General features: G+C 44.9%; 2 protein-coding genes across 3 annotated transcripts in view; both read right to left on the bottom strand.

Moving 5' to 3' along the window:
• The window catches only part of LOC130100707 (phosphatase and actin regulator 1), a 54601-nt gene that overhangs the window by 24294 nt on the left and 4706 nt on the right, over window positions 1–25601 (bottom strand). The window contains exons 1-4 of one of the 2 annotated variants that reach the window (XM_056266259.1): window positions 13972–14315; window positions 10053–10202; window positions 8127–8207; window positions 5041–5127 (exon numbers count right to left, since the gene is read on the bottom strand). In XM_056266259.1, coding sequence (XP_056122234.1) covers window positions 5041–5127; window positions 8127–8207; window positions 10053–10202; window positions 13972–14230 — 577 coding nt within the window. In that variant the 5' untranslated portion in view covers window positions 14231–14315. Of the gene's footprint in view, window positions 1–5040; window positions 5128–8126; window positions 8208–10052; window positions 10203–13971; window positions 14316–25601 lie in introns of those variants that run through there. The other variant, XM_056266267.1, reaches the window with a different exon arrangement.
• On the bottom strand, window positions 23471–25352 carry LOC130100733 (uncharacterized). Its single transcript, XM_056266317.1, has 2 exons — window positions 24389–25352; window positions 23471–24286 (listed from the first exon to the last, which is right to left on the bottom strand). Exons 1-2 carry the CDS (start codon window positions 24926–24928, stop codon window positions 23975–23977), a joined length of 852 nt encoding a protein of 283 aa, XP_056122292.1. The 5' UTR covers window positions 24929–25352; the 3' UTR covers window positions 23471–23974.

Below are 25601 nucleotides of genomic sequence, written 5' to 3'. Positions count from 1 at the left end.
TACATGTCATCACTAGTGTCTGTCACTCAGAAACATGGCTTATCCCATCACTGTTATCATCTAGCTACTGGAGTGCCTCAGGGCTCAGTGCTGGGACCACTTCTCTTCTCCATCTACATGTCATCACTAGTGTCTGTCATTCAAAAACATGGTTTATCGCATCACTGCTATCATCTAGCTACTGGAGTGCCTCAGGGCTCAGTGCTGGAACCACTTCTCTTCTCCATCTACATGTCATCACTAGTGTCTGTCATTCAAAAACATGGTTTATCCCATCACTGTTATCATCTAGCTACTGGAGTGCCTCAGGGCTCAGTGCTGGGACCGCTTCTCTTCTCCATCTACATGTCATCACTAGTGTCTGTCATTCAAAAACATGGTTTTTCCCATCACTGTTATCATCTAGCTACTGGAGTGCCTCAGGGCTCAGTGCTGGGACTGCTTCTCTTCTCCATCTACATGTCATCACTAGTGTCTGTCATTCAGAAACATGGTTTATCCCATCACAGTTATCATCTAGCTACTGGGGTGCCTCAGGGCTCAGTGCTGGGACTGCTTCTCTTCTCCATCTACATGTCATCACTAGTGTCTGTCATTCAAAAACATGGTTTTTCCCATCACTGTTATCATCTAGCTACTGGAGTGCCTCAGGGCTCAGTGCTGGGACTGCTTCTCTTCTCCATCTACATGTCATCACTAGTGTCTGTCATTCAAAAACATGGTTTTTCCCATCACTGTTATCATCTAGCTACTGGAGTGCCTCATGGCTCAGTGCTGGAACCACTTCTTCTCCATCTACATGTCATCACTAGTGTCTGTCATTCAGAAACATGGTTTATCCCATCACTGTTATCATCTAGCTACTGGAGTGCCTCAGGGCTCAGTGCTGGGACTGCTTCTCTTCTCCATCTACATGTCATCACTAGTGTCTGTCATTCAAAAACATGGTTTTTCCCATCACTGTTATCATCTAGCTACTGGAGTGCCTCAGGGCTCAGTGCTGGGACTGCTTCTCTTCTCCATCTACATGTCATCACTAGTGTCTGTCATTCAAAAACATGGTTTTTCCCATCACTGTTATCATCTAGCTACTGGAGTGCCTCATGGCTCAGTGCTGGAACCACTTCTTCTCCATCTACATGTCATCACTAGTGTCTGTCATTCAGAAACATGGTTTATCCCATCACTGTTATCATCTAACTACTGGAGTGCCTCAGGGCTCAGTGCTGGGACTGCTTCTCTTCTCCATCTACATGTCATCACTAGTGTCTGTCATTCAGAAACATGGCTTATCCCATCACTGTTATCATCTAGCTACTGGAGTGCCTCAGGGCTCAGTGCTGGGACTGCTTCTCTTCTCCATCTACATGTCATCACTAGTGCCTGTCATTCAGAAACATGGTTTATCCCATCACTGTTATCATCTAACTACTGGAGTGCCTCAGGGCTCAGTGCTGGGACTGCTTCTCTTCTCTATCTACATGTCATCACTAGTGTCTGTCACTCAGAAACATGGCTTATCCCATCACTGTTATCATCTAGCTACTGGAGTGCCTCAGCGCTCAGTGCTGGGACTGCTTCTCTTCTCCATCTACATGTCATCACTAGTGTCTGTCATTCAGAAACATGGTTTATCCCATCACTGTTATCATCTAGCTACTGGAGTGCCTCAGGGCTCAGTGCTGGGACTGCTTCTCTTCTCCATCTACATGTCATCACTAGTGTCTGTCACTCAGAAACATGGTTTATCCCATCACTGTTATCATCTAGCTACTGGAGTGCCTCAGGGCTCAGTGCTGGGACTGCTTCTCTTCTCCATCTACATGTCATCACTAGTGTCTGTCACTCAGAAACATGGTTTATCCCATCACTGTTATCATCTAGCTACTGGAGTGCCTCAGGGCTCAGTGCTGGAACCACTTCTCTTCTCCATCTACATGTCATCACTAGTGTCTGTCATTCAAAAACATGGTTTATCCCATCACTGTTATCATCTAGCTACTGGAGTGCCTCAGGGCTCAGTGCTGGGACTGCTTCTCTTCTCCATCTACATGTCATCACTAGTGTCTGTCATTCAGAAACATGGTTTATCCCATCACTGTTATCATCTAGCTACTGGAGTGCCTCAGGGCTCAGTGCTGGAACCACTTCTCTTCTCCATCTACATGTCATCACTAGTGTTTGTCACTCAGAAACATGGCTTATCCCATCACTGTTATCATCTAGCTACTGGAGTGCCTCAGGGCTCAGTGCTGGAACCACTTCTCTTCTCCATCTACATGTCATCACTAGTGTCTGTCATTCAAAAACATGGTTTATCCCATCACTGTTATCATCTAGCTACTGGAGTGCCTCAGGGCTCAGTGCTAGGACTGCTTCTCTTCTCCATCTACATGTCATCACTAGTGTCTGTCACTCAGAAACATGGCTTATCCCATCACTGTTATCATCTAGCTACTGGAGTGCCTCAGGGCTCAGTGCTAGGACTGCTTCTCTTCTCCATCTACATGTCATCACTAGTGTCTGTCATTCAGAAACATGGTTTATCCCATCACTGTTATCATCTAGCTACTGGAGTGCCTCAGGGCTCAGTGCTAGGACTGCTTCTCTTCTCCATCTACATGTCATCACTAGTGTCTGTCATTCAGAAACATGGTTTATCCCATCACTGTTATCATCTAGCTACTGGAGTGCCTCAGGGCTCAGTGCTGGAACCACTTCTCTTCTCCATCTACATGTCATCACTAGTGTCTGTCATTCAAAAACATGGTTTATCCCATCACTGTTATCATCTAGCTACTGGAGTGCCTCAGGGCTCAGTGCTGGGACTGCTTCTCTTCTCCATCTACATGTCATCACTAGTGTCTGTCATTCAGAAACATGGTTTATCCCATCACTGTTATCATCTAGCTACTGGAGTGCCTCAGGGCTCAGTGCTGGAACCACTTCTCTTCTCCATCTACATGTCATCACTAGTGTCTGTCACTCAGAAACATGGCTTATCCCATCACTGTTATCATCTAGCTACTGGAGTGCCTCAGGGCTCAGTGCTGGAACCACTTCTCTTCTCCATCTACATGTCATCACTAGTGTCTGTCACTCAGAAACATGGCTTATCCCATCACTGTTATCATCTAGCTACTGGAGTGCCTCAGGGCTCAGTGCTGGAACCACTTCTCTTCTCCATCTACATGTCATCACTAGTGTCTGTCATTCAAAAACATGGTTTATCCCATCACTGTTATCATCTAGCTACTGGAGTGCCTCAGGGCTCAGTGCTGGGACCGCTTCTCTTCTCCATCTACATGTCATCACTAGGATCTGTCATTCAGAAACATGGTTTATCCCATCACTGTTATCATCTAGCTACTGGAGTGCCTCAGGGCTCAGTGCTGGGACCGCCTCTCTTCTCCATCTACATGTCATCACTAGGATCTGTCATTCAGAAACATGGTTTATCCCATCACTGTTATCATCTAGCTACTGGAGTGCCTCAGGGCTCAGTGCTGGGACCGCTTCTCTTCTCCATCCACATCTCATCACTAGGATCTGTCATTCAGAAACATGGCTTTTCCTTTCACTACGCTGATGACACACAACTCTACCTTTCATTTCAGCCGAAGAGACGCACGTCACTCCTCTCGGTTCCCAACAGCTGCTCGCACCAGAGTCAAGGCACTGATGTTTGCCTACAGAACCACCAATGGCTCAGCTCCCCTATACCTAAACACACTACTCCAGACCGATGTGTCCTCCAGAAGTTTGTGTTCTGCATGTGAACGGCGTGCCATCTTCCCAAAGAGGCACAAACTCACTATCACTGACCTTCACCAAGCAGAGTCTGTAGCCGCTTTCAAGACACTGCTGAAGACGCATCTTTTTCATCAGCACCTGACCAATTCATATTAGCACTTACCTTTTCTATTCTATTTGTTTTGTTCTTTCTGATTTAAAAAACTAAACAAAAAACCTTGCTACGTGTACTGTGCTAGACTAACTGAGGCTTGTTACAGCACTTGCATACTGTTGACCTATTGTTAGTTTAATTGCTTCTATTGCTCTCCTCATTTGTAAGTCACTTTGGATAAAAGCGTCTGCTAAATGATTAAATGTAAATGTACATTACGCATTATATCAAACGCCTGCAGAGGGCGCCGACGGCCTGGTGTTAGTTGTTGTTACACTACGGCGTGATCAAATCCTTGTTCAATTTCGGCCAAACAACATTTAATTCAAATGTCCACTTAATCTTTCATATTAGGCCTCTTCTGTACGATAGAAACGCTACAGCCGCTTTCCTGAACAAGAACATGTGGAAATCAAAACATGCAAACTCAGAGCGAGGGGTTTTATTTTGAAATCGCGATGAACAACAATTTGCATATTTAGAAACATATTTGTTTTCTCCTGTGTAGGCGTAGGTTTACAAATCTGGTGAAATGGCACACACTGGGTTCCCAGATGAACGTTAAGCAACACACACTCACAGCGTGAGAAACCCGAGACGCTCCACACATATAAATGATAACAGTGCAACTATGAAACACAAACCACTCTGAGTTTTTGCGTTCCCAAATGCACATTACTGGAAAGCTAAACACAGCACATGCAGAGACGAGTGTGTGTGAGCAGAGTTACTGTGCGCAGCTGAGGTGGTTTAGCATGTAATCTGCACACATGCCAATAATTAAAACCTCGCTTCTCTGTGGAAAAAAACAGCGTATTTATTTAACTGGATCGCAGCCTTTATGATTTCACAATAGCACTATGCTAAATTATGATTGCTAATGGTTTTAAATATATCGCGTAGCCTTAGGAAACGATGTAATAATGCGGCTCGTGGATTCTCGTCTGGGGAACGCGCCGCTTACGGTATTTTACCGGTTACTCGACACGGGTAAACTGCAATCGAGGACTTTTTTAAATCGAATACTCGACTTTAATCGAGGGATCGTGACAGCCCTAACACACACACACACTCACCGGTCCTCTGCCGGTCTGGGATGTCTGATGTGCGCTCACACACACACACACACTCACCGGTCCTCTGCCGGTCTGGGACGTCTGCTGTGCGCTCACAGTCTGCTCCTGAGGGATTGCTCTGCTTCAGTCCCGGGACCCTGGAGTCTGGCGAGCACAAACACTTTCCTGAGCTCAACTCCTCGGCCCGCTTCCACAGACAGGCTCAGATTACACCAGGCTTACGCCGCTCAATTAGGACACTTAAGTCGCTTTTATAAACGTGCCTTAGAAAAAACAACACTGGTGTGCATCTTGAGACAGAACAATGGCAGTGACATATTTTAAGATTTGCTTTTAAGTAAAACAGCTCAAACAAGCATTTTAGTCTGAGACTATCTTAAGCCTTGTCCGTGAAACCTGGGGATAATGTTAGTAAGAGTTTTACATTATTTAGAAATAAATGTCCATTTCTACCCTGATATTGGCTCGAAGGTTGTAAAGGGGCGTGTCTCCTTTAAGAGCTCAATGTAAACGCCCTCTGCTGTGATTGGCTCACATCTTTGCATATGAAATAAGTATTACATGAGGAACTCCAGCAATAGAGCACATTTAGGCCACGCCCACACCGGGGGGGACAACCCACCAGTCTCCATTGACTCTGTATTGTGTGAAGCTGCCTCTTTGTCATTTATGGCTTATAGCAAAAAACTAAATGTCTACAAGCGGCTGTGTGACGGGGTGTCCAGCAAACAAGCTGAGAAACCCAGAAATACGCTTTTATAAGCAGTCGACCCCAAAAAACGAGCGTTTAAGGACACAGAAGTGGATACAGGCGATAAGACGTGAAGCATCAGCTGGAGAATGGGTAAAGTGTGGGACACTGAAAATACACTACGCCGTGTGTCCACTAAAGCGTTTTAGCTCTGCTGTGGCCGCTTGAGAGCGCTTTGAGACGCTTTGCTTGTTATGATACAGAATATCTGCAAAAGTGTTACTAGTATCTCATCCACACACATTTTGTTTCTGTGTTGATTCTATATTAAACTGTCGATACGATGTAATGTATTTTCTCTGGCTATTTTTAAATGATTTTGTTCCGTTATTGTGCTTGTTGTTGTCGTCTGTTGACGTTGTACAATCAGAATGTGGCGGTTGGCCGGTGTGGTATTAGCCCCGCCCCTCCTCCACTGTGATTGGACGGCTGGGTAAAAGTGACAGTGATGAGCGCTGCGTTTTACCCACTGATCTATATAATGTCATTCTATATAGATCAGTGGTTTTACCCAAAGTTGAACATTCTCCAACTCTCGGCGACCGGTGAAAAACGCCGGGCGCTTCAGCGTGAAAAAAACTCGTTACGCTCATGGCGTTTAACAAACGCGGCGCTCCCATTGAAAACAACTGAAAAAATACGCCAGCCGCGTGTAGAAACGCTTCAGTGGACACACGGCCTAAAGGCCCTTTCACACCGGACGCGGAACGAAAAAGCGAATAGTCCGCGTCAAAACCATTCACATCAGCCGCGACGCGAATTTGCGACGTTCAGAGCTTCTACATTCCAAAACTTTTGCGCCGACAGCTGAGAAAACACGGACACATCATCATCATCATCATCATCCAGTGAAGACGAGCTTTTCGTTTTCTTTAAAAGACAGAAAAGAAGGTTTTGTGTGCACCCAATCTTAAAGAACAGAGAGTCTGAAGGGGAGTATGCTAATCTTGTAAAGTAGCTAAAACTTTGCCACAAAGAACCGGCCAAAGTAAGGATTATGCATTAAACATTTGAATTGTTTATTAATAAAGTGTTTTCGGTGTGAGACACGCTCCAGTTCACGCGCCGGCGCCTCCGTGTCCTAATTATATTGTCTACTATATTTGCTTCTTATTCCTATTAATCCAGGCAATTTGTTGATGAAACATTGATTAAAATTAAGATACAATTTATACATAACGAAATTCACTTTAAAGAAAGGCTTTCTACAAAACAAAACTTAATAAGTGGCCAAAATTTTGTCTGACCCATTCCAAATGTTTTCGATATATTGGGCATCTTATGATCCTTGAGGCTACTCATCTCATGCGGTTCCCATATAGCTAATCATCATAGATGAAATAAAAAAAATAGCATTATATTATTTAAACGTATATATGAAACGTATGTTTGAGTTTTTTTACTTATAGGTCTATTTAAGCGTCACCCCGCTCTGGTTTATTTACGCACATGCTCTGGTGTGTGGCCTATACATCCATGCAAAAATAATATGAAACACACAACCATGAATGTTGAAAAAATTCAAAATCAATTATTTCTCAGCACGCACTTTATCAACTCGCCGGAGACACCAACTATCCCAGCTATGTTATCCCATGCCTCGTTCTTAACTGCTCCCTATAAGCAAACACCGTCATGTCATAAATGATGCGGAATAGGCCATATAAAAATGCTGTCATTATAAAAGGTTTCTAGTTTTAATGTATTGCTTGTTTTTAGTTTACATTTCATGTTGTGACACTTCTCTTCTCTCGCACATAATGCTGCTACGTCAGAGCGGCCAAAGCGTCAACAAGCTTCACCTTTGTTTCCCTGTATGTGATTGGCTGAAGCCTTTTCTGTCGCCGCAAAAGTAAATAAAAAATCGACATCGAAGCGAAAAAAATAAGTCGTTTTTCGCCGCGGCACATTCGCGTTCGGTGTGGAAGCACTCGTTACACAAACAGCTGATCAAAAATAAAACTATCGCGCGAATAAATCGCGTCCAGTGTGAAAGGACCTTAAGTGTGCAGTACACATTTTGTGTCTCACTGGTGAGTCAAATATCCAAATGTCAGTTTTATATGTTATATTTCTGTAAGGTGCGCTACCCTGTCGCCTCCAGCGGGCGTAAGTCAGTTCTCAGAGTAACAGGACATGTTGAGCTCGGTCTCAATCGCCTGAATCCACTTTTGTGTCCAAAAACGCTCGTATTTTGGGGTCGACCGCTAATAAAAGCGTGTTTCTGGGTTTTTCAGCTTGTTTGCTGTACACCCCGTCACACAGCCGCTTGTAGACATTGTTTTGTTGTTTGCTGACAAGCAGGAGCTTCACTCAATACAGAGTCAATGTAGACGTTTGGATTGGATTGCGTGCCGCCGTGTCTCCATGTCCTTCTCGTCCGGTGACTGACCTTTCTGGAAGATCTCCTTCAGCACGCCTCTCTGGATCAGCTCGTCCCGGCTCTGGCGCGCACACATCTTCCTCTCCAGCGCTGGGAACACAGATGAAGAGCGAGAGGTGAGGGACAGCTCAGTGTGGTCACGCCTCGGGACACTGGGACAGAACAGACCCTTCTCATCTGCTGGACCACAAACACTCGAGAGCTCAGTCACACTGCGAATCAGAGTGTGTGTGATATCATGATGGCTGATCTGGAGTCAGCGTGGGTCTGTGATTTAATCTACACTGATCAATAGCGCCATCAAAACACACATGCAAACTATTCACATATGTAACACTACTAGTAAATGATATCTGATGTCTGAATAAGTTCTGTTTTGACTATGTTGGTGGCTGTCTAGAGTCAATATGGGATGTGTGAGGTCATCTACACTACACTGATCAACAAAACAAGGATATATGGAGATGAAGGATATACAGTTTGAGGGTTTAATAAGCAGATGTTTGAGGAATGACAGCAGGATTTGCTTATTCATCTGTCGTTATTCTAATATCCTAATAAATTGCAACAATGCAAACATTTGCATAGAATCTCTGATTGGGCATTTTACATTAATGACACACTTATCCTTTTAGCCCAATCGTTTCTCAGTTTTGGGCTATCACAACTCAATCTGCATATGACGTTTTCGTTTATTTCTTCTGATATTATATTGATGCCGCATCATCACCAGTCAAACTCATCAGTAAATATGTAATGATGTAGTTTACTGGGTTCCCATTGAGGTTTAAAAAACGTTATTTATGAATGTTCTCTGCAGGTTCAAAACGACCAGTTTGAAACGCTTTAAAAATGTTTTTTCTTGGTAATAAAAACGTTAAAATAACATTGCATTCCATCATTCTTCAAACTTTATGCGATTGTTCTGAAACAAGTAGTAACATTTAAAAACAAACAAACAACATGCCATGAACGATGTATGAATAATATATTAAAGCTGGAAGAATGTTTGTTCATAACTTTAAGGTTATAACCCTTTATACGCGCTGAACCCAGAACATTCCCTCAACTGATCAATAGCAGCACTTCCCCTGTCCCAACAAACCCACAGATCAACACAATCCGGGACTGACATCAGCGGGAACAACAGGTCTCACTAAGGTCCTCTACAGAGTCAAGAGTTGAGAAATATCAAACATCACGGGACGTGCTTCTCCTAAACATGATGCAGTACCAGACACATGCTCTCTCATGATCTTCATCAGCTACGCCTCCATCAGACTGCTTCTGCTCGTTTCGGGATATCGCATGAAAGAAAATAGCCGGGTGGAAACACCAAGATGCACATAAAAAACGTACGTGCTCAATTGAGGCAGACATGCTCATGCAAACACATTACTGAATAAAGCCCTCGATGCGCAACCAAAGCCATGAGTCGTATTCAGAGCAGGTTGTCTGGATACAAACGAGCCACACACAACATAACATGATGAGGAGATCTTGAGTGACATTGACATGCTGCTTCGCTAAAGCAATAGGACTTCTGGGATCTAAGTGTGTCAATGTAAACTAGATCTCGGGTATAGTCTCATAGGATTGTCTAGCGATATATATCAATTATCACAGAATTGCTGTATCGTGATCGTGAGGTACCCTGCGATTCCCACCCCTACTTAGGAAATATATTTGTGTTCTTGCCAGATGCAGCATTTTGCAGTTCTATAAACTCAATATTTTGCAAGATTGAAAGTTTTCCTGTAGCTCAAACAACTACACTAGTAACACCAAAGGTCATGGGTTCAATTCCCAGTGAACTGATCAAATTTGCACCTTGGATGCAATGCAAGTCGCTTCGGATACACGCGTCTGTCCCGTTGTATTATTGGTGTATTTTGGTTTTAATACAGAATGTATAGAAGAGAAAGAAGCGTTTACCTGTGGACCTCTGCTTGAAGGTCTCGCTCTTGTTCTTCCTCCACTTCCAGGGCTTGAAGAGGCGTCCCAGCGTGGAGAACTTGCTCCGGCAGTGGCCGGGCGGCACCAGAGACTCGGAGCGCATGGAGGACAGCTTCTCCACCTCTTCTGCTGTGGGGGAACACACACACACATGCTCAAACTAGAGGAACACACACACACACACGCTCAACTGGAGGAACAACGGCTCAAACTGGGGGAACACAACGGCTCAAACTGGAGGAACACAGGCTCAAACTGGAAGAACACAGGCTCAAACTGGGGGAACACAGGCTCAAACTGGAGGAACACAGGCTCAAACTGGAGGAACACAGGCTCAAACTGGAGGAACACAGGCTCAAACTGGAGGAACACAGGCTCAAACTGGAGGAACACAGGCTCAAACTGGAGGAACACAGGCTCAAACTGGAGGAACACAGGCTCAAACTGGAGGAACACAGGCTCAAACTGAAGGAACACAGGCCCAAACTGGGGGAACACAGGCCCAAACTGGAGGAACACAGGCTCAAACTGGGGGAACACAGGCTCAAACTGGAGGAACACAGGCTCAAACTGGAGGAACACAGGCTCAAACTGGAGGAACACAGGCTCAAACTGGGGGAACACATGCTCAAACTAGGGGAACACAACGGCTCAAACTGGGGGAACACAACGGCTCAAACTGGAGGAACACAGGCTCAAACTGGGAGAACACAGGCTCAAACTGGAGGAACACAGGCTCAAACTGGAGGAACACAGGCTCAAACTGGAGGAACACAGGCTCAAACTGGGGGAACACAGGCTCAAACTGGAGGAACACAGGCTCAAACTGGAGGAACACAGGCCCAAACTGGGGGAACACAGGCCCAAACTGGGGGAACACAGGCCCAAACTGGGGGAACACAGGCTCAAACTGGGGGAACACAGGCTCAAACTGGAGAAACACAGGCTCAAACTGGAGGAACAAAGGCTCAAACTGGAGGAACAAAGGCTCAAACTGGAGGAACACAGGCTCAAACTGGAGGAACACAGGCTCAAACTGAAGGAACACAGGCTCAAACTGGGGGAACACAGGCCCAAACTGGAGGAACACAGGCTCAAACTGGGGGAACACAGGCTCAAACTGGGGGAACACAGGCTCAAACTGGGGGAACACAGGCTGAAACTTGAGGAACACAGGCTCAAACTGGAGGAACACAGGCTCAAACTGGAGGAACACAGGCTCAAACTGGAGGAACACAGGCTCAAACTGGAGGAACACAGGCTCAAACTGGAGGAACACAGGCTCAAACTGGAGGAACACAGGCTCAAACTGGAGGAACACAGGCTCAAACTGAAGGAACACAGGCCCAAACTGGGGGAACACAGGCTCAAACTGGGGGAACACAGGCTCAAACTGGGGGAACACAGGCTCAAACTGGAGGAACACAGGCTCAAACTGGAGGAACACAGGCTCAAACTGGAGGAACACAGGCTCAAACTGGAGGAACACAGGCTCAAACTGGAGGAACACAGGCTCAAACTGAAGGAACACAGGCCCAAACTGGGGGAACACAGGCCCAAACTGGAGGAACACAGGCTCAAACTGGGGGAACACAGGCTCAAACTGGGGGAACACAGGCTCAAACTGGGGGAACACAGGCTCAAACTGGAGGAACACAGGCTCAAACTGGAGGAACACAGGCTCAAACTGAAGGAACACAGGCTCAAACTGGAGGAACACAGGCTCAAACTGGGAGAACACAGGCTCAAACTGGAGTAACACAGGCTCAAACTGGGGGAACACAGGCTCAAACTGGAGGAACACAGGCTCAAACTGGAGGAACACAGGCTCAAACTGGAGGAACACAGGCTCAAACTGGGGGAACACAGGCTCAAGGCCCAAACTGGGGGAACACAGGCCCAAACTGGAGGAACACAGGCCCAAACTGGAGGAACACAGGCTCAAACTGGGGGAACACAGGCCCAAACTGGAGGAACACAGGCTCAAACTGGAGGAACACAGGCTCAAACTGGAGGAACACAGGCTCAAACTGGGGGAACACAGGCTCAAACTGGAGGAACACAGGCTCAAACTGGAGGAACACAGGCTCAAACTGGAGGAACACAGGCTCAAACTGGGGGAACACAGGCCCAAACTGAAGGAACACAGGCTCAAACTGGAGGAACAAAGGCTCAAACTGGGGGAACACAGGCTCAAACTGGGGGAACACAGGCTCAAACTGGAGGAACACAGGCCCAAACTGGAGTAACACAGGCCCAAACTGGAGGAACACAGGCTCAAACTGGAGGAACACAGGCTCAAACTGGAGGAACAAAGGCCCAAACTGGGAGAACACAGGCTCAAACTGGAGGAACAAAGGCTCAAACTGGGAGAACACAGGCTCAAACTGGAGGAACACAGGCCCAAACTGGAGTAACACAGGCCCAAATTGGAGGAACAAAGGCTCAAACTGGAGGAACACAGGCTCAAACTGGGAGAACACAGGCTCAAACTGGAGGAACACAGGCCCAAACTGGAGTAACACAGGCTCAAACTGGAGCATTCACTGGAAGTGCTTAAACTGAAGAAGTAGGTCAAACACAGTCCCTACTGACACACACACACACACACACACACACACTTCTAGAAGAGCAGTCAGCATCAGTGTGTGACGAGAGCAGGGTCATGTGATCATGAGGACGAGCTGTGATGAAGGACATGTTTGAAGCACGTGTTGGAGTATTTATACTTACATCCTAATCACATTAACACACGCGTGACATGCATTAATCAGAGAGGACTTTAATGAAGCGGATTAAACCATGGGATTTAATATGACGGCACGTTTGCTGTATGATCTGCCCTGACCGAAACTACATCATCACATTACAGTCAATGAAGCCGAAAGCCTTTCACCTTAAAGGGATAGTTCATACAAACCTGAACATTACCCCATGATGTACTCTCCCTCAAGTCATCCTAATATGACAAACACAATCAGAGTTATATTAAAACATAACCTGGCTCTTCCCAGCTTTATAGTGGCAGTGAATGGGGGATGAGATTGTGAAGCCCTGAAAAGCACATCCCTCCATCATAAAAGTAATAAATACAACTTCAGGGGTTAATAAAGGCCTTCTGAAGCCAAGCCACGCAGAAAAATATCCATATTAATATCCATAATCATTATTGTGTTAAATTCATGTTCCTGGTGATCTAGAATCAGAATAACCATCTTCTCTGATGATGTGGGCGGGGCTATAACCTGTCACTCACATGAGATCCACCAATAGCAAACCACAACCATCCAATTAATTCCTCAAAAACAAGCCCCGCCCACATTTGTTCTTGTTTCAGAAGCGTTTCACTGAGATATGGCACAATATTGAAGAAAAGACTGAAACAACTTCTGTTTTAATTCATGGTGACTGTAAACTAAGTATAGTATTGTTAGAACATCCTGATAGCCAGCATAACTGTTTGTCGCAATGATATTTCTTTAGTCTGTACTTTTTTGTTGACAGGTGAAAGAATGGTTGTGTTTACCAATGAAATCAGCTGAATATTTATTTTATTTTTTTAAAACCACACTGAAAAGAAAGAAATCACAATGAAAAACCCCCAGTAGAGACGCCCATGTAACGCGTGTCTGTATACAGACAGACCGACAACTGAAAAATAGCAAACACGTATCCACTTTTAGCGCGTTTACATTAAAAACGCGGCGCTATACGCGACGCACGTGCGTCTGTCGCATGTGTACATGATAATAATAATTAATATAAACAAAAGCAGAACGCGAGACCGCGTCCTGGGTGAACGCGACGCGACGCCCATCATCTGACGCACACACACGGCTGTAGACATGTAATGAGACTGCCAGCGCTAAATGAGCGCATGAACGCACGCGTTCCTCACCGTCCTGACGCGCGTGGCTGCCGCGGCTGCAGTTGCTGCATATGTGCTTGATCTCCTTGCCGATGTGGCAGTGGATCATGAAGGGCATGTTGTTGTTGTGGTGCTGGTTCTGGTTCTGGTTCTCCTTCTCCTTCTCCTTCCTGTAGTTCAGAGTCATCATCCTGGCCAGGCTGAAGCCCTTGTTCTTCGGCTTCTCCATTCCCGCGGGCGCGCTGCTGCCCCAGACGCCGTGCAGGACTGTCGGATCCACCACAGACATGATGAGGATGAGGATGATGGAGGAGATGATGATGGTGGTGGAGATGAGCGCGCATCTGAGCAGCACTGGGCACGCGCTCGCGCACTGTGCGCCCCCTATAGACACTCAGTGGAACTGCAGTGCAAGGAGTGTGTCTCAAATCACAGACAAACACTGCTGCAGTGATGATGAGTTTCACACACACACACACACTGACAGAAGGTTACCAGCTGGACGATGTGTTTGCTTCCACACACACACACACACACTAGTCCTACTGTTTCTGCACGATGTGAAGTTCAGTGTGCATGATGTGCTGTACTGTATCCCACAGTGCTCAATGTACTTGACCTGACCTTCCCTTCCCAGTGTGACGAATTAACTGGAAGGGGTATTTTACACAAAACTGAATAAAACTGCTGAATGATCTGAAATATTTTTATGTGGCATCAATGCTGCATACTGCTGTGTTTGAGACATTTACTGCAAACTACACAGTTTTATTAGTATTGAGACATCTAAAATGTCTTAGTTTTACATTAATAAAATGCAAACCTAAGAAATAATTCTGCTGTCCTTGTCAAACCTCCCCTGAATCATTATTAGATGTGATACATTAATTTGAATGTTAAACTGTCAGTTTATAGCTGTAATGGTTCTTTCTGATTGGATGTTGAGATGTGGGCGTGGCTCTGAGGAGTTTATGCAGATGAGCGTCAGCTTAAGGGGGCGGGGCTTAAGCACACTAATGATAGGACAGTCCTGCATACGTCACTGACGCTTTTCCAGTAATGATTGAACATTACCACACACAAGCCAAATATACGTCAGAACCCTGGGCTTGAACCATGCTATAGTTTGACCGGGATGACACATTCACATCATAGCATATTGTTTTTTTATCGAATTACACTGTAAATGACTTTCTGCAGTATTGTTTCATGACGGAGCCACATGTTTTGATCCTCCACCGCTCTGAATGTGTCACAAATGAGCGTTTAACTGTGGATCTCCAGGCGTGGTCAGAGACACACCGGCACTGAAGAGCTGCTAAACGCCACATAAGCACATCCTCACCTAATAACATCAGCCCATCCGTGACTCAACAGATCCTGCAGAGCAGTGAAGACATGATTCAGCGCTGAGTCACGGCCTGGATCATCTACACCCGCTCTTCAGGACGTCACTGCCCACACACACACACACACACACACCAGACCAGAGATGCATCACACAGGACATGACATGCTGTGGTTCACATCTCAGACCCGGCTGCACTAGTGAGAAGAGATGCACCATATATCAGCCCATGTTCAGTTTTAATGCTATCGGTATCGGCCTGATAAGAAGATTTGGCCGATAAAGCTGAGACGCTTCATATGCGCACTGTTCACCATGATGGGTTTGAATTGCTTGAAATATGATTGGAATCACTTCAAAAAAGGAAAATACAGTCAAGTCTGTCATATCGGCTACATAAAGTTATAATAAGAACATTATAATTGTGTGTTTGGGACATGGAATTTAATAGTGAGACTTTTGTTTTGTAATCAGGCTCTCAAAAATTATATAAAAATTTGGATTTAGATTTATCTACAAATATATCGGTTATAGGCATCCAGATTTAAAGAATTATCGGTTATCGGTATCGGCCGATATATGTTTATTTATAATGCTAGCGTTATCGGCCCGATAAGAAAATTTGTCCGATATATTAAAGTCGATGAATGAGACACTTCAGATGCGCACTGTTCAACATGATGGTTTTGAATTGCTTGAAATATGATAGGAATCACTTCAAAAAAGGAAAATACAGTGAAGGTCAACATGTCTGTCATATCGGCTACATTTAATTAGTGGTCGACCGATATTGGTTTTTTGATGGCCGATGCCGATATCTTAGAGAACAGGGTGGCCGATGGCCCATTTAAAGCCGATATTTATATATATATATATATATATATACTTTATATTTATTTTAATCAATATTTAATAAATTAGAAAACCAATCCTTAAAATAAACATGCTTATATTTTAGATGAATCTGCAATCCTATTACAGTATTTTTCACAAATAAAGTAATTGTTTAAATGTGAATAAAAAGGAAGTAAACACTGTAACGGCACTCAGTAATCTGGTAATATCGTGCGCACTGGTAATCATATTTTTTCAAATCAAGACAAGGTAAGGCTAATTTTACATACAGCACACAGTGAAAGCGATATGAATATGCCACAGTGGGACACTGGATATAGCCCAGCATATTTTAAACTGAAGGATTTAAAGTGTTACGATGGCGTCTGCGGTGAAGCTGATCTTCTGTTCGCACTCTTCAGACCGGCCGTCACTCGCAGGAACACGGTTATGCCGGCTACACACACACACACTTCACACGATCTCACCGCTGGAGTCCATTAAATCTCCAAGGTTTGTGAAAGTAAATGTTCATTAGATATTCAGAGATTTGTTTAAATGATGTAGATGCGCATTTGCTGAATGCTGACGGTAAATGAGAACGTATTTTAGCCTGATTGTTTGCCTTTTCTGTTACAAATAATATAAAAGCAAAAGCTTTACTTTTTCGCATACCGTTTACTTTCTTTGTTTACCAGTTCTGTCTAACACAGTATGAGAAATGACTGACAGAGATGGTAAACTAATGAAGACGGAGAATGTGAGAGAGCGCTGTGACTGGTGTTCTCAGCGACGCCCGTCAAAATAAAAGTCCCGCTTCCAACACATCGGCCAATCAGAAAAACGTATCGGCCAATAACGATATTTTAAAAATGCCAAATATCGGCCGATATATCGGTCGACCACCGAGAACATCATTATAATTGTATTTGGGACATGGCTTTTAATAAGGAGAATCTCTCAAAAATGATATAAAAATCAGATTTAGATTTATCAGCCAATATATCGGTTATCGGCTTTTAAAGAATTATCGGTATCGGCCAAAATATTTATTTCGGTGCATCCCTAATCAGTGTTTCTTCAGCAGCCCAAAGATGCGATGTCTTCTTTACCGCTACGTTTATGAATCTGTGCATGAAACCGCCATCGTGTTCTTCATAAGCGCGTGCATTCGGTGGAATACATGCGATTAAAGTGTTTTTGGCGATTAAAATCAGCATATGCCACATATTTTACTCGATTATGGTTGCTACGATTACGAGTTCAGTCGCAAGTATTGTGTTTACATGAGGTAAAGTTAAATCACAACAAATCTCATTATGAATGTAAAGTAGTCATTAAGGGAATGAAATTTCAACAGTAACCAAGTTAACTTGCTTCTGACCATAATCACAGTATTTTCTCATCAACTGAGCCTCTGCTGTCTGAGACTCCTCAGGCTCAATAGCTTAGAGCGGGAATAATAACAACATGAAATGCTATAATCTTCATCCACAGAAGTGTTGAGATGAAGTGAATGTGAGGATAAATGCATGTTAAACCCGCAGAGCTGCTCGGAGACACTGAACACACTGGATCAGCTGCACGCCTGTACATCTACATCTCAATATGCGTGTGTGTTGTGGGTTTGCACTGGAGTCAGTTGTCCAAACACTAGTAGTAGACACACACACACATCAGTGCACGGTTACATCAGCAGGCACGTGCAGCAGACCGTGAATAATGAATGAACTAACTAACCGTAGGCTGCTGAAACACATCCGCTCCGTCTTAATCTCAGTCCCTGTGCTGTGGATGATAGCCGGATCAGGCTGGATCAGGCCCTCGGAGTGATAGAGCGCAGCGGAGATATGAAGGAGGCCTGAGGATCTCGAATCAGGACATTCATGAGTCCGGCCTCACTCCACCAGCATCAAGGAGACAGAAGACTGCAGGATTTACTTCAACAAACAGTTCCTGCTAGCAAAGTGCTGTTTCAGCATGAAGAAGCTCCAGTCTCCTCTATATCAGTGTCAGTGTTTCTGAACTCCTGAAACGCCTCCACTGTAGTCTTGAGTTTCTTCCGGGAACACGTCACAATATTCCTCATTATAATAATTAATACGCAGAATAAAGGGGCGGGGCCTGGTTGAGTTAGTTAGTAGTGTGTTAAACTGGCGGTTATGGTAAGGGGCGGGACTTTCACAAACACACTTGAAGCGCTCGACCAATCACAACACACTGCTCCAGCCGACCAATCAGAGCACAGTGTGCTTTTCAGAAGGAGGGGCTTCACAGAGACAGGAAGTAAACAGAGCGTTACTGACAGACTGGGAAGAGAGGAGCCGCAACAATGGAGAATCTGAGGAAAATAATCAACATTCAGGCAGGAAAACCTGTTCTAGTAGAGAACAAACACAACAAGACTTTGTAAAACGGCATAATATGACCTATTCAAAACTATCCTAATATTATGTTTCAAAGAGTAACAAAAGTCTTATGGGTTTGGACCGATGTGAGGACAAATGATGCCAGAATTGTACTTTTTGGGTGAACTATCCCTTTACCATCTGTGTCAGTCACATCACCAGAGACCATCATGCGGCTCTGAGCACTTCAGCTGAACTCCAGTGACGTCATGCTTGCGTAACGCCATCTCCGCTCTCTGTCAACACACACTCATTCACGAAGAAGAGTCTCGCCCCGAGCAGCACAGATGATTGTGTGGGTCTTTACTTTTGGATTTCAGTCCTAACTTTTAGATGTATTGGATGAATTAGTGAGATGCAGTACATGACCTTGGGAAGAGAGAGAGGCATGAGGCTGATGTCTTTTCTCTGCAGGTTGTTCAGTCCTGTTCCAGGAACAAAGCTACCAGAAGTCATTTGTTTGATCATTGACGATGAAGGAAACATAAGAGACAGCGATCGTGACGTGTGTCCAGTGATGTCAAAAATCCAGCAAGACACCAGGTCCTAACCAGACGCGATGCGATAAGATTCTAGCGACATTCAGTTTGTCTGTCCACAGCAGAAACGTCAAAAATCAATCCAAAATCACAATCAATCAGAAGAGTGTGTGGGCGGAGTCTCTCTACAAGCGCACTGCACTCGCAACCAAATCATTCCAAAATCACCGCCAATCAGAAGAGTGTGTGGGCGGAGTCTCTCTGTAAGCGCACTCTACTCACAACCAAATCAATCCAAAATCACCGCCAATCAGAAGAGTGTGTGGGCGGAGTCTCTCTGCAAGCGCACTGCACTCACAACCAAATCATTCCAAAATCAGAGCCAATCAGAAGAGTGTGTGGGCGGAGTCTCTCTGCAAGCGCACTCTACTCACAACCAAATCAATCCAAAATCACCGCCAATCAGAAGAGTGTGTGGGCGGAGTCTCTCTGCAAGCGCACTCTACTCACAACCAAATCAATCCAAAATCACCGCCAATCAGAAGAGTGTGTGGGCGGAGTCTCTCTGCAAGCGCACTGCACTCACAACCAAATCATTCCAAAATCAGAGCCAATCAGAAGAGTGTGTGGGCGGAGTCTCTCTGCAAGCGCACTCTACTCACAACCAAATCAATCCAAAATCACAATCAATCAGAAGAGTGTGTGGGCGGAGTCTCTCTGCAAGCGCACTCTACTCACAACCAAATCAATCCAAAATCACAATCAATCAGAAGAGTGTGTGGGCGGAGTCTCTCTGCAAGCGCACTCTACTCACAACCAAATCAATCCAAAATCACCGCCAATCAGAAGAGCGTGTGGGCGGAGTCTCTCTGCAAGCGCACTGCACTCACAACCAAATCATTCCAAAATCACAATCAATCAGAAGAGTGTGTGGGCGGAGTCTCTCTGCAAGCGCACTCTACTCACAACCAAATCAATCCAAAATCACCGCCAATCAGAAGAGTGTGTGGGCGGAGTCTCTCTGCAAGCGCACTGCACTCGCAACCAAATCAATCCAAAATCACAGCCAATCAGAAGAGCGTGTGGGCGGAGTCTCTCTGCAAGCGCACTGCACTCACAACCAAATCAATCCAAAATCACAGCCAATCAGAAGAGCGTGTGGGCGGAGTCTCTCTACAAGCGCACTGCACTCACAACCAAATCAATCCAAAATCAATCCAGCCAATCAGAAGAGTGTGTGGGCGGAGTCTCTCTGCAAGCGCACTGCACTCACAACCAAATCAATCCAAAATCAATCCAGCCAATCAGAAGAGCGTGTGGGCGGAGTCTCTCTGCAAGCGCACTGCACTCACAACCAAATCAATCCAAAATCACAATCAATCAGAAGAGTGTGTGGGCGGAGTCTCTCTACAAGCGCACTGCACTCACAACCAAATCAATCCAAAATCAATACAGCCAATCAGAAGAGTGTGTGGGCGGAGTCTCTCTGCAAGCGCACTGCACTCACAACCAAATCAATCCAAAATCAATCCAGCCAATCAGAAGAGCGTGTGGGCGGAGTCTCTCTGCAAGCGCACTGCACTCACAACCAAATCAATCCAAAATCACAATCAATCAGAAGAGTGTGTGGGCGGAGTCTCTCTACAAGCGCACTGCACTCACAACCAAATCAATCCAAAATCAATACAGCCAATCAGAAGAGTGTGTGGGCGGAGTCTCTCTGCAAGCGCACTGCACTCACAACCAAATCAATCCAAAATCAATCCAGCCAATCAGAAGAGCGTGTGGGCGGAGTCTCTCTGCAAGCGCACTGCACTCACAACCAAATCAATCCAAAATCACAATCAATCAGAAGAGTGTGTGGGCGGAGTCTCTCTACAAGCGCACTGCACTCACAACCAAATCAATCCAAAATCAATACAGCCAATCAGAAGAGTGTGTGGGCGGAGTCTCTCTGCAAGCGCACTGCACTCACAACCAAATCATTCCAAAATCAATACAGCCAATCAGAATAGTGTGTGGGTGGAGTCTCTCTGCAAGCGCACTGCACTCACAACCAAATCAATACAAAATCACAGCCAATCAGAAGAGTGTATGGGCGGAGTCTCTCTACAAGCGCACTGCACTCGCAACCAAATCATTCCAAAATCAATACAGCCAATCAGAAGAATGTGTGGGCGGAGTCTCTCTGCAAGCGCACTGCACTCACAACCAAATCAATCCAAAATCAATCCAGCCAATCAGAAGAGTGTGTGGGCGGAGTCTCTCTGCAAGCGCACTGCACTCACAACCAAATCAATCCAAAATCAATCCAGCCAATCAGAAGAGCGTGTGGGCGGAGTCTCTCTGCAAGCGCACTGCACTCACAACCAAATCAATCCAAAATCACAATCAATCAGAAGAGTGTGTGGGCGGAGTCTCTCTACAAGCGCACTGCACTCACAACCAAATCAATCCAAAATCAATACAGCCAATCAGAAGAGTGTGTGGGCGGAGTCTCTCTGCAAGCGCACTGCACTCACAACCAAATCATTCCAAAATCAATACAGCCAATCAGAAGAGTGTGTGGGTGGAGTCTCTCTGCAAGCGCACTGCACTCACAACCAAATCAATACAAAATCACAGCCAATCAGAAGAGTGTATGGGCGGAGTCTCTCTACAAGCGCACTGCACTCGCAACCAAATCATTCCAAAATCAATACAGCCAATCAGAAGAGTGTGTGGGCGGAGTCTCTCTGCAAGCGCACTGCACTCGCAACCAAATCATTCCAAAATCAATACAGCCAATCAGAAGAGTGTGTGGGCGGAGTCTCTCTGCAAGCGCACTGCACTCACAACCAAATCAATACAAAATCACAGCCAATCAGAAGAGTGTGTGGGCGGAGTCTCTCTGCAAGCGCACTGCACTCGCAACCAAATCAATCCAAAATCACAGCCAATCAGAAGAGTGTGTGGGCGGAGTCTCTCTACAAGCGCACTGCACTCGCAACCAAATCATTCCAAAATCAAAACAGCCAATCAGAAGAGTGTGTGGGCGGAGTCTCTCTGCAAACGCACTGCACTCACAACCAAATCAATCCAAAATCACCGCCAATCAGAAGAGTGTGTGGGCGGAGTCTCTCTGCAAGCGCACTGCACTCACAACCAAATCAATCCAAAATCACCGCCAATCAGAAGAGCGTGTGGGCGGAGTCTCTCTGCAAGCGCACTGCACTCACAACCAAATCAATCCAAAATCACAGCCAATCAGAAGAGTGTGTGGGCGGAGTCTCTCTGCAAGCGCACTGCACTCACAACCAAATCAATCCAAAATCACAGCCAATCAGAAGAGTGTGTGGGCGGAGTCTCTCTGCAAGCGCACTGCACTCACAACCAAATCAATCCAAAATCACCGCCAATCAGAAGAGTGTGTGGGCGGAGTCTCTCTGCAAGCGCACTGCACTCACAACCAAATCAATCCAAAATCACAGCCAATCAGAAGAGTGTGTGGGCGGAGTCTCTCTGCAAACGCACTGCACTCACAACCAAATCAATCCAAAATCACAGCCAATCAGAAGAGTGTGTGGGCGGAGTCTCTCTGCAAGCACACTGCACTCGCAACCAAATCAATCCAATGCCTGGTGAGGTCCGGTTTGGAAGTTACGGACGGCCTGGCTTATCTTATTAACTGCTTATCTCCTGAACTGCCATTTTCTTAATTAGTACGCTATTCAGCGCAAACCCTGCCTGGCAGTCATTTTCACTGGTTAAGGTTAGGGTGTAGAGTAGGGTTAGGGGTTAGGATTTGTGTAGCATAGCGTTGTATGAAATCAGCACTGTGTTTGACATGACCAATGAAATCTTCAGAATCGGCTGCGGGGCGGAGTTTGCGCTGAAGTTGATTGGAGGGAAAAAAATCATGCATGCGTGTCATGTGCCTGTCTAAGAAGGAAGCCACACCTATTCTGGAGCTCCGCCCTGTTTCGGAGATCTCCAGGCTGCAGTTATGAGCTGGTGTAATGAGATGTACTGTTTTTATGATGCAGGGTTTTTAGGATTTGAAATGTTTGTTAATGTTGTATGTTACATGTGTTATGTGTTGATACGGCAGCAGTTGCCTAATCTAAAACAAATTGCTCCTTAGGGAGACAATAAATGCTACATTGACCTTGACCTTATACCCTTCTCAACTTATCAACGATGTATTATTTCCTCAGCTGAGACGCTTCAGATGCGACTGTTCAACATGATGGGTTTGAATTGCTTGAAATATGATTGAAATCACTTTAGAAAAGGAAAATACAGTGAAGTGCAACATGTCTGTCATATCGGCTACATACAATTATAATAAGAGCATTATAATTGTGTGTTTGGTACATGGATTTTAATGGTGAGACTTTTGTTTTTGTAATCAGGCTCTCAAAAATTATATAAAAATATGGATTTAGATTAATCAGCAAATATACCGTTTATCGGCTTTCAAATATGTAAGGGTTAATGCCCGACGAGGTGTCCGTTGTAAGGTTTTAATGGACGACGGCGAGGTGTAAACCGGCCGACGCGCAGCGGAGGACGGTTGCCTCCGCCGAAGTCCATTAAAACCTTACAACGGACACCTCGAAGGGCATTAACCCGCTTATACCATGGTCACTTGCCAAATAAAACATTTTTAAAACATTAGTTTATATTTTAATTAGGCTAAATCTCTAGTTTTTACAAATAATAACTTGCCTGACGGTTTATTTAGCAACCGGAGATATTTATAGTCCGCTCAGCTTGTAGAACCCTTCAGGTTGAAAAATGCATTTTTTTTTTCATGAAACACAAAGGTAGGCATAGTTATTTTTTTTATTACACATAAAACAATTAATCAAACAACAATCAAAAAAAAAAAAAAAATTAGTTCTGGCTCCAGCGATTTGCGCTTATAGAGGGCAATAAATTAATCAGATTAATCAGGGTCATTTGCCTACATGCTAGCTTTTTTATTTACAATTAATTTCAACGTTTCCATTTATAGTGCAATTTGAAAAAGTCGGCAAGTCAGACATAGGGGCCTTTGAAGGAGGATCCACAAAAGCTGGGTACTGCCCATGATGGGCACTTGATGCAGACAGTATGTTGCTCCAGCTTCGTCTCTCACGGACTGACGGAGCCCAGTAAGCCCGCAGACTGCTCTCGCATCGATGGCCTGTCACCGACATTATTTGACGGCTCTCCAGTCCAGCATCGGAGAGTCGACCTACAGCGGTGCTTCGGAGGCTGTGGTTAGTGTAGACCTTCGAAAGGCCCACCACCTATGATAAAACGATGATGATAATAATAGTTATAATTATAATAAAAGTAGATCTACTAGGCCTAATAATACATTTATATTTACATAAATTGTAATGGCCTACATCTTCGCTGATCTTTTTCATCATGTTCCCGAGGTAGTGGATACCCATCGGCTCCCGGCTGTACCACACTTCGGAAGCGGATGTCACGGTGCGCTTCGGATGGTGGTAGAAAGCTTTTGCGTCAGATGGACATTTGGACACATAGGACGTGAAACTTTTTACCGGACACAGCGGATCCCCGGGTCTGGCAAACATAAAACCTCGGAAGTTTTCCTTATCTGGGTCATTCGGATCGATGTGGTTTTTGGTGTGCGGATTGTAAGCCAGGGTGACAAACTCAACCCCATCCTCGTCTCTCTGGACTTTAAAAGACTGCATGGAGAGCTCCCGGTTGCCCTCCCTGCCACGCCGAGCCAAACACAGCTGGATGTCAAACCAGACTTTTCTGACCAGGCCAAGGGGCGTATTGGGAGACAGTACAGGTGAATTCTTTATGATTTCAAGATCAGACTCAGAAATACGTGGATGGTGAACGCTGGTATCTTTACCGCTTTTTCTGTAACGTTTAATTATTGCTTTAAACACAGCATTACAGGTCATGAATCTGGTGTCAGTTATAATATTGAATTCCCTTATATGGCGATTGATACCGGCTCTCAGGCTCCTTAGGCTTGAAACGCTGTACTCTCCTCCTGCCTTGGTTGTCTAGACAGCTGCGTAAAACTCCCGCAGGGTCTCATTCAGAGCAGCAGCGGTGTAATTTTCAAAGCTGGAGTCCATTTCTTTTTGAACAATAAAGTCTCTGAGTGTATTTACTGCCCATTTAGTATTTTTTTTCGTGTTGATCTCATCTTTTTCGTCTTCTATTTGATTCAATTCACCCGATGTTATCTCTTTGTGTCGTTTCTCCGTTTTATTTACATTTTTTCTTTCTTCAGCAGCATACCAGTCGTCAAAGTTGTCATATTCTCCATAAATGTTAAAAGAAATAACGAAGTCGCTCATTGTTGTATTAGTTTGTATTGTATTAGTGTATTGTACTTTGACTGCCTGTTGCTATGGTTACTCACAGCTGTTGTAAGCAGCGCATTTATTTATTAATTTCGAACGGTAAACCGTCAGTTTCACCAGAACTCCTTTACTAGGTGTCCTCTATCACTTTTTAACGGACACCCTGCAGCCAATCAGAATCGAGTATTCACCCAGACCATGGTATAAAAAGAATTATCGGCTATCGTTATCGGCCAAAATGTTCATATCGGCGCATCCCTAA

The sequence above is a fragment of the Rhinichthys klamathensis genome, unplaced genomic scaffold (assembly GCF_029890125.1).
Source record: "Rhinichthys klamathensis goyatoka isolate OS25496 unplaced genomic scaffold, OSU_Roscu_1.1 h1tg000011l_1, whole genome shotgun sequence".
Lineage (NCBI taxonomy): Eukaryota > Metazoa > Chordata > Actinopteri > Cypriniformes > Leuciscidae > Rhinichthys > Rhinichthys klamathensis.
Note: the sequence above shows the minus strand (reverse complement) of the source record. Positions and strands in the feature narration are given on the sequence as shown.

Coding starts and splice junctions, on each gene's coding strand:
- LOC130100733 (XM_056266317.1), bottom strand. CDS start 24,928: ATGACCTGTAATGCTGTGTTTAAAGCAATAATTAAACGTTACAGAAAA. Junction 24,287..24,388: donor TGAAAAAGATCAGCGAAGAT/GTAGGCCATTAC, acceptor GTTTTATCATAG/GTGGTGGGCCTTTCGAAGGT.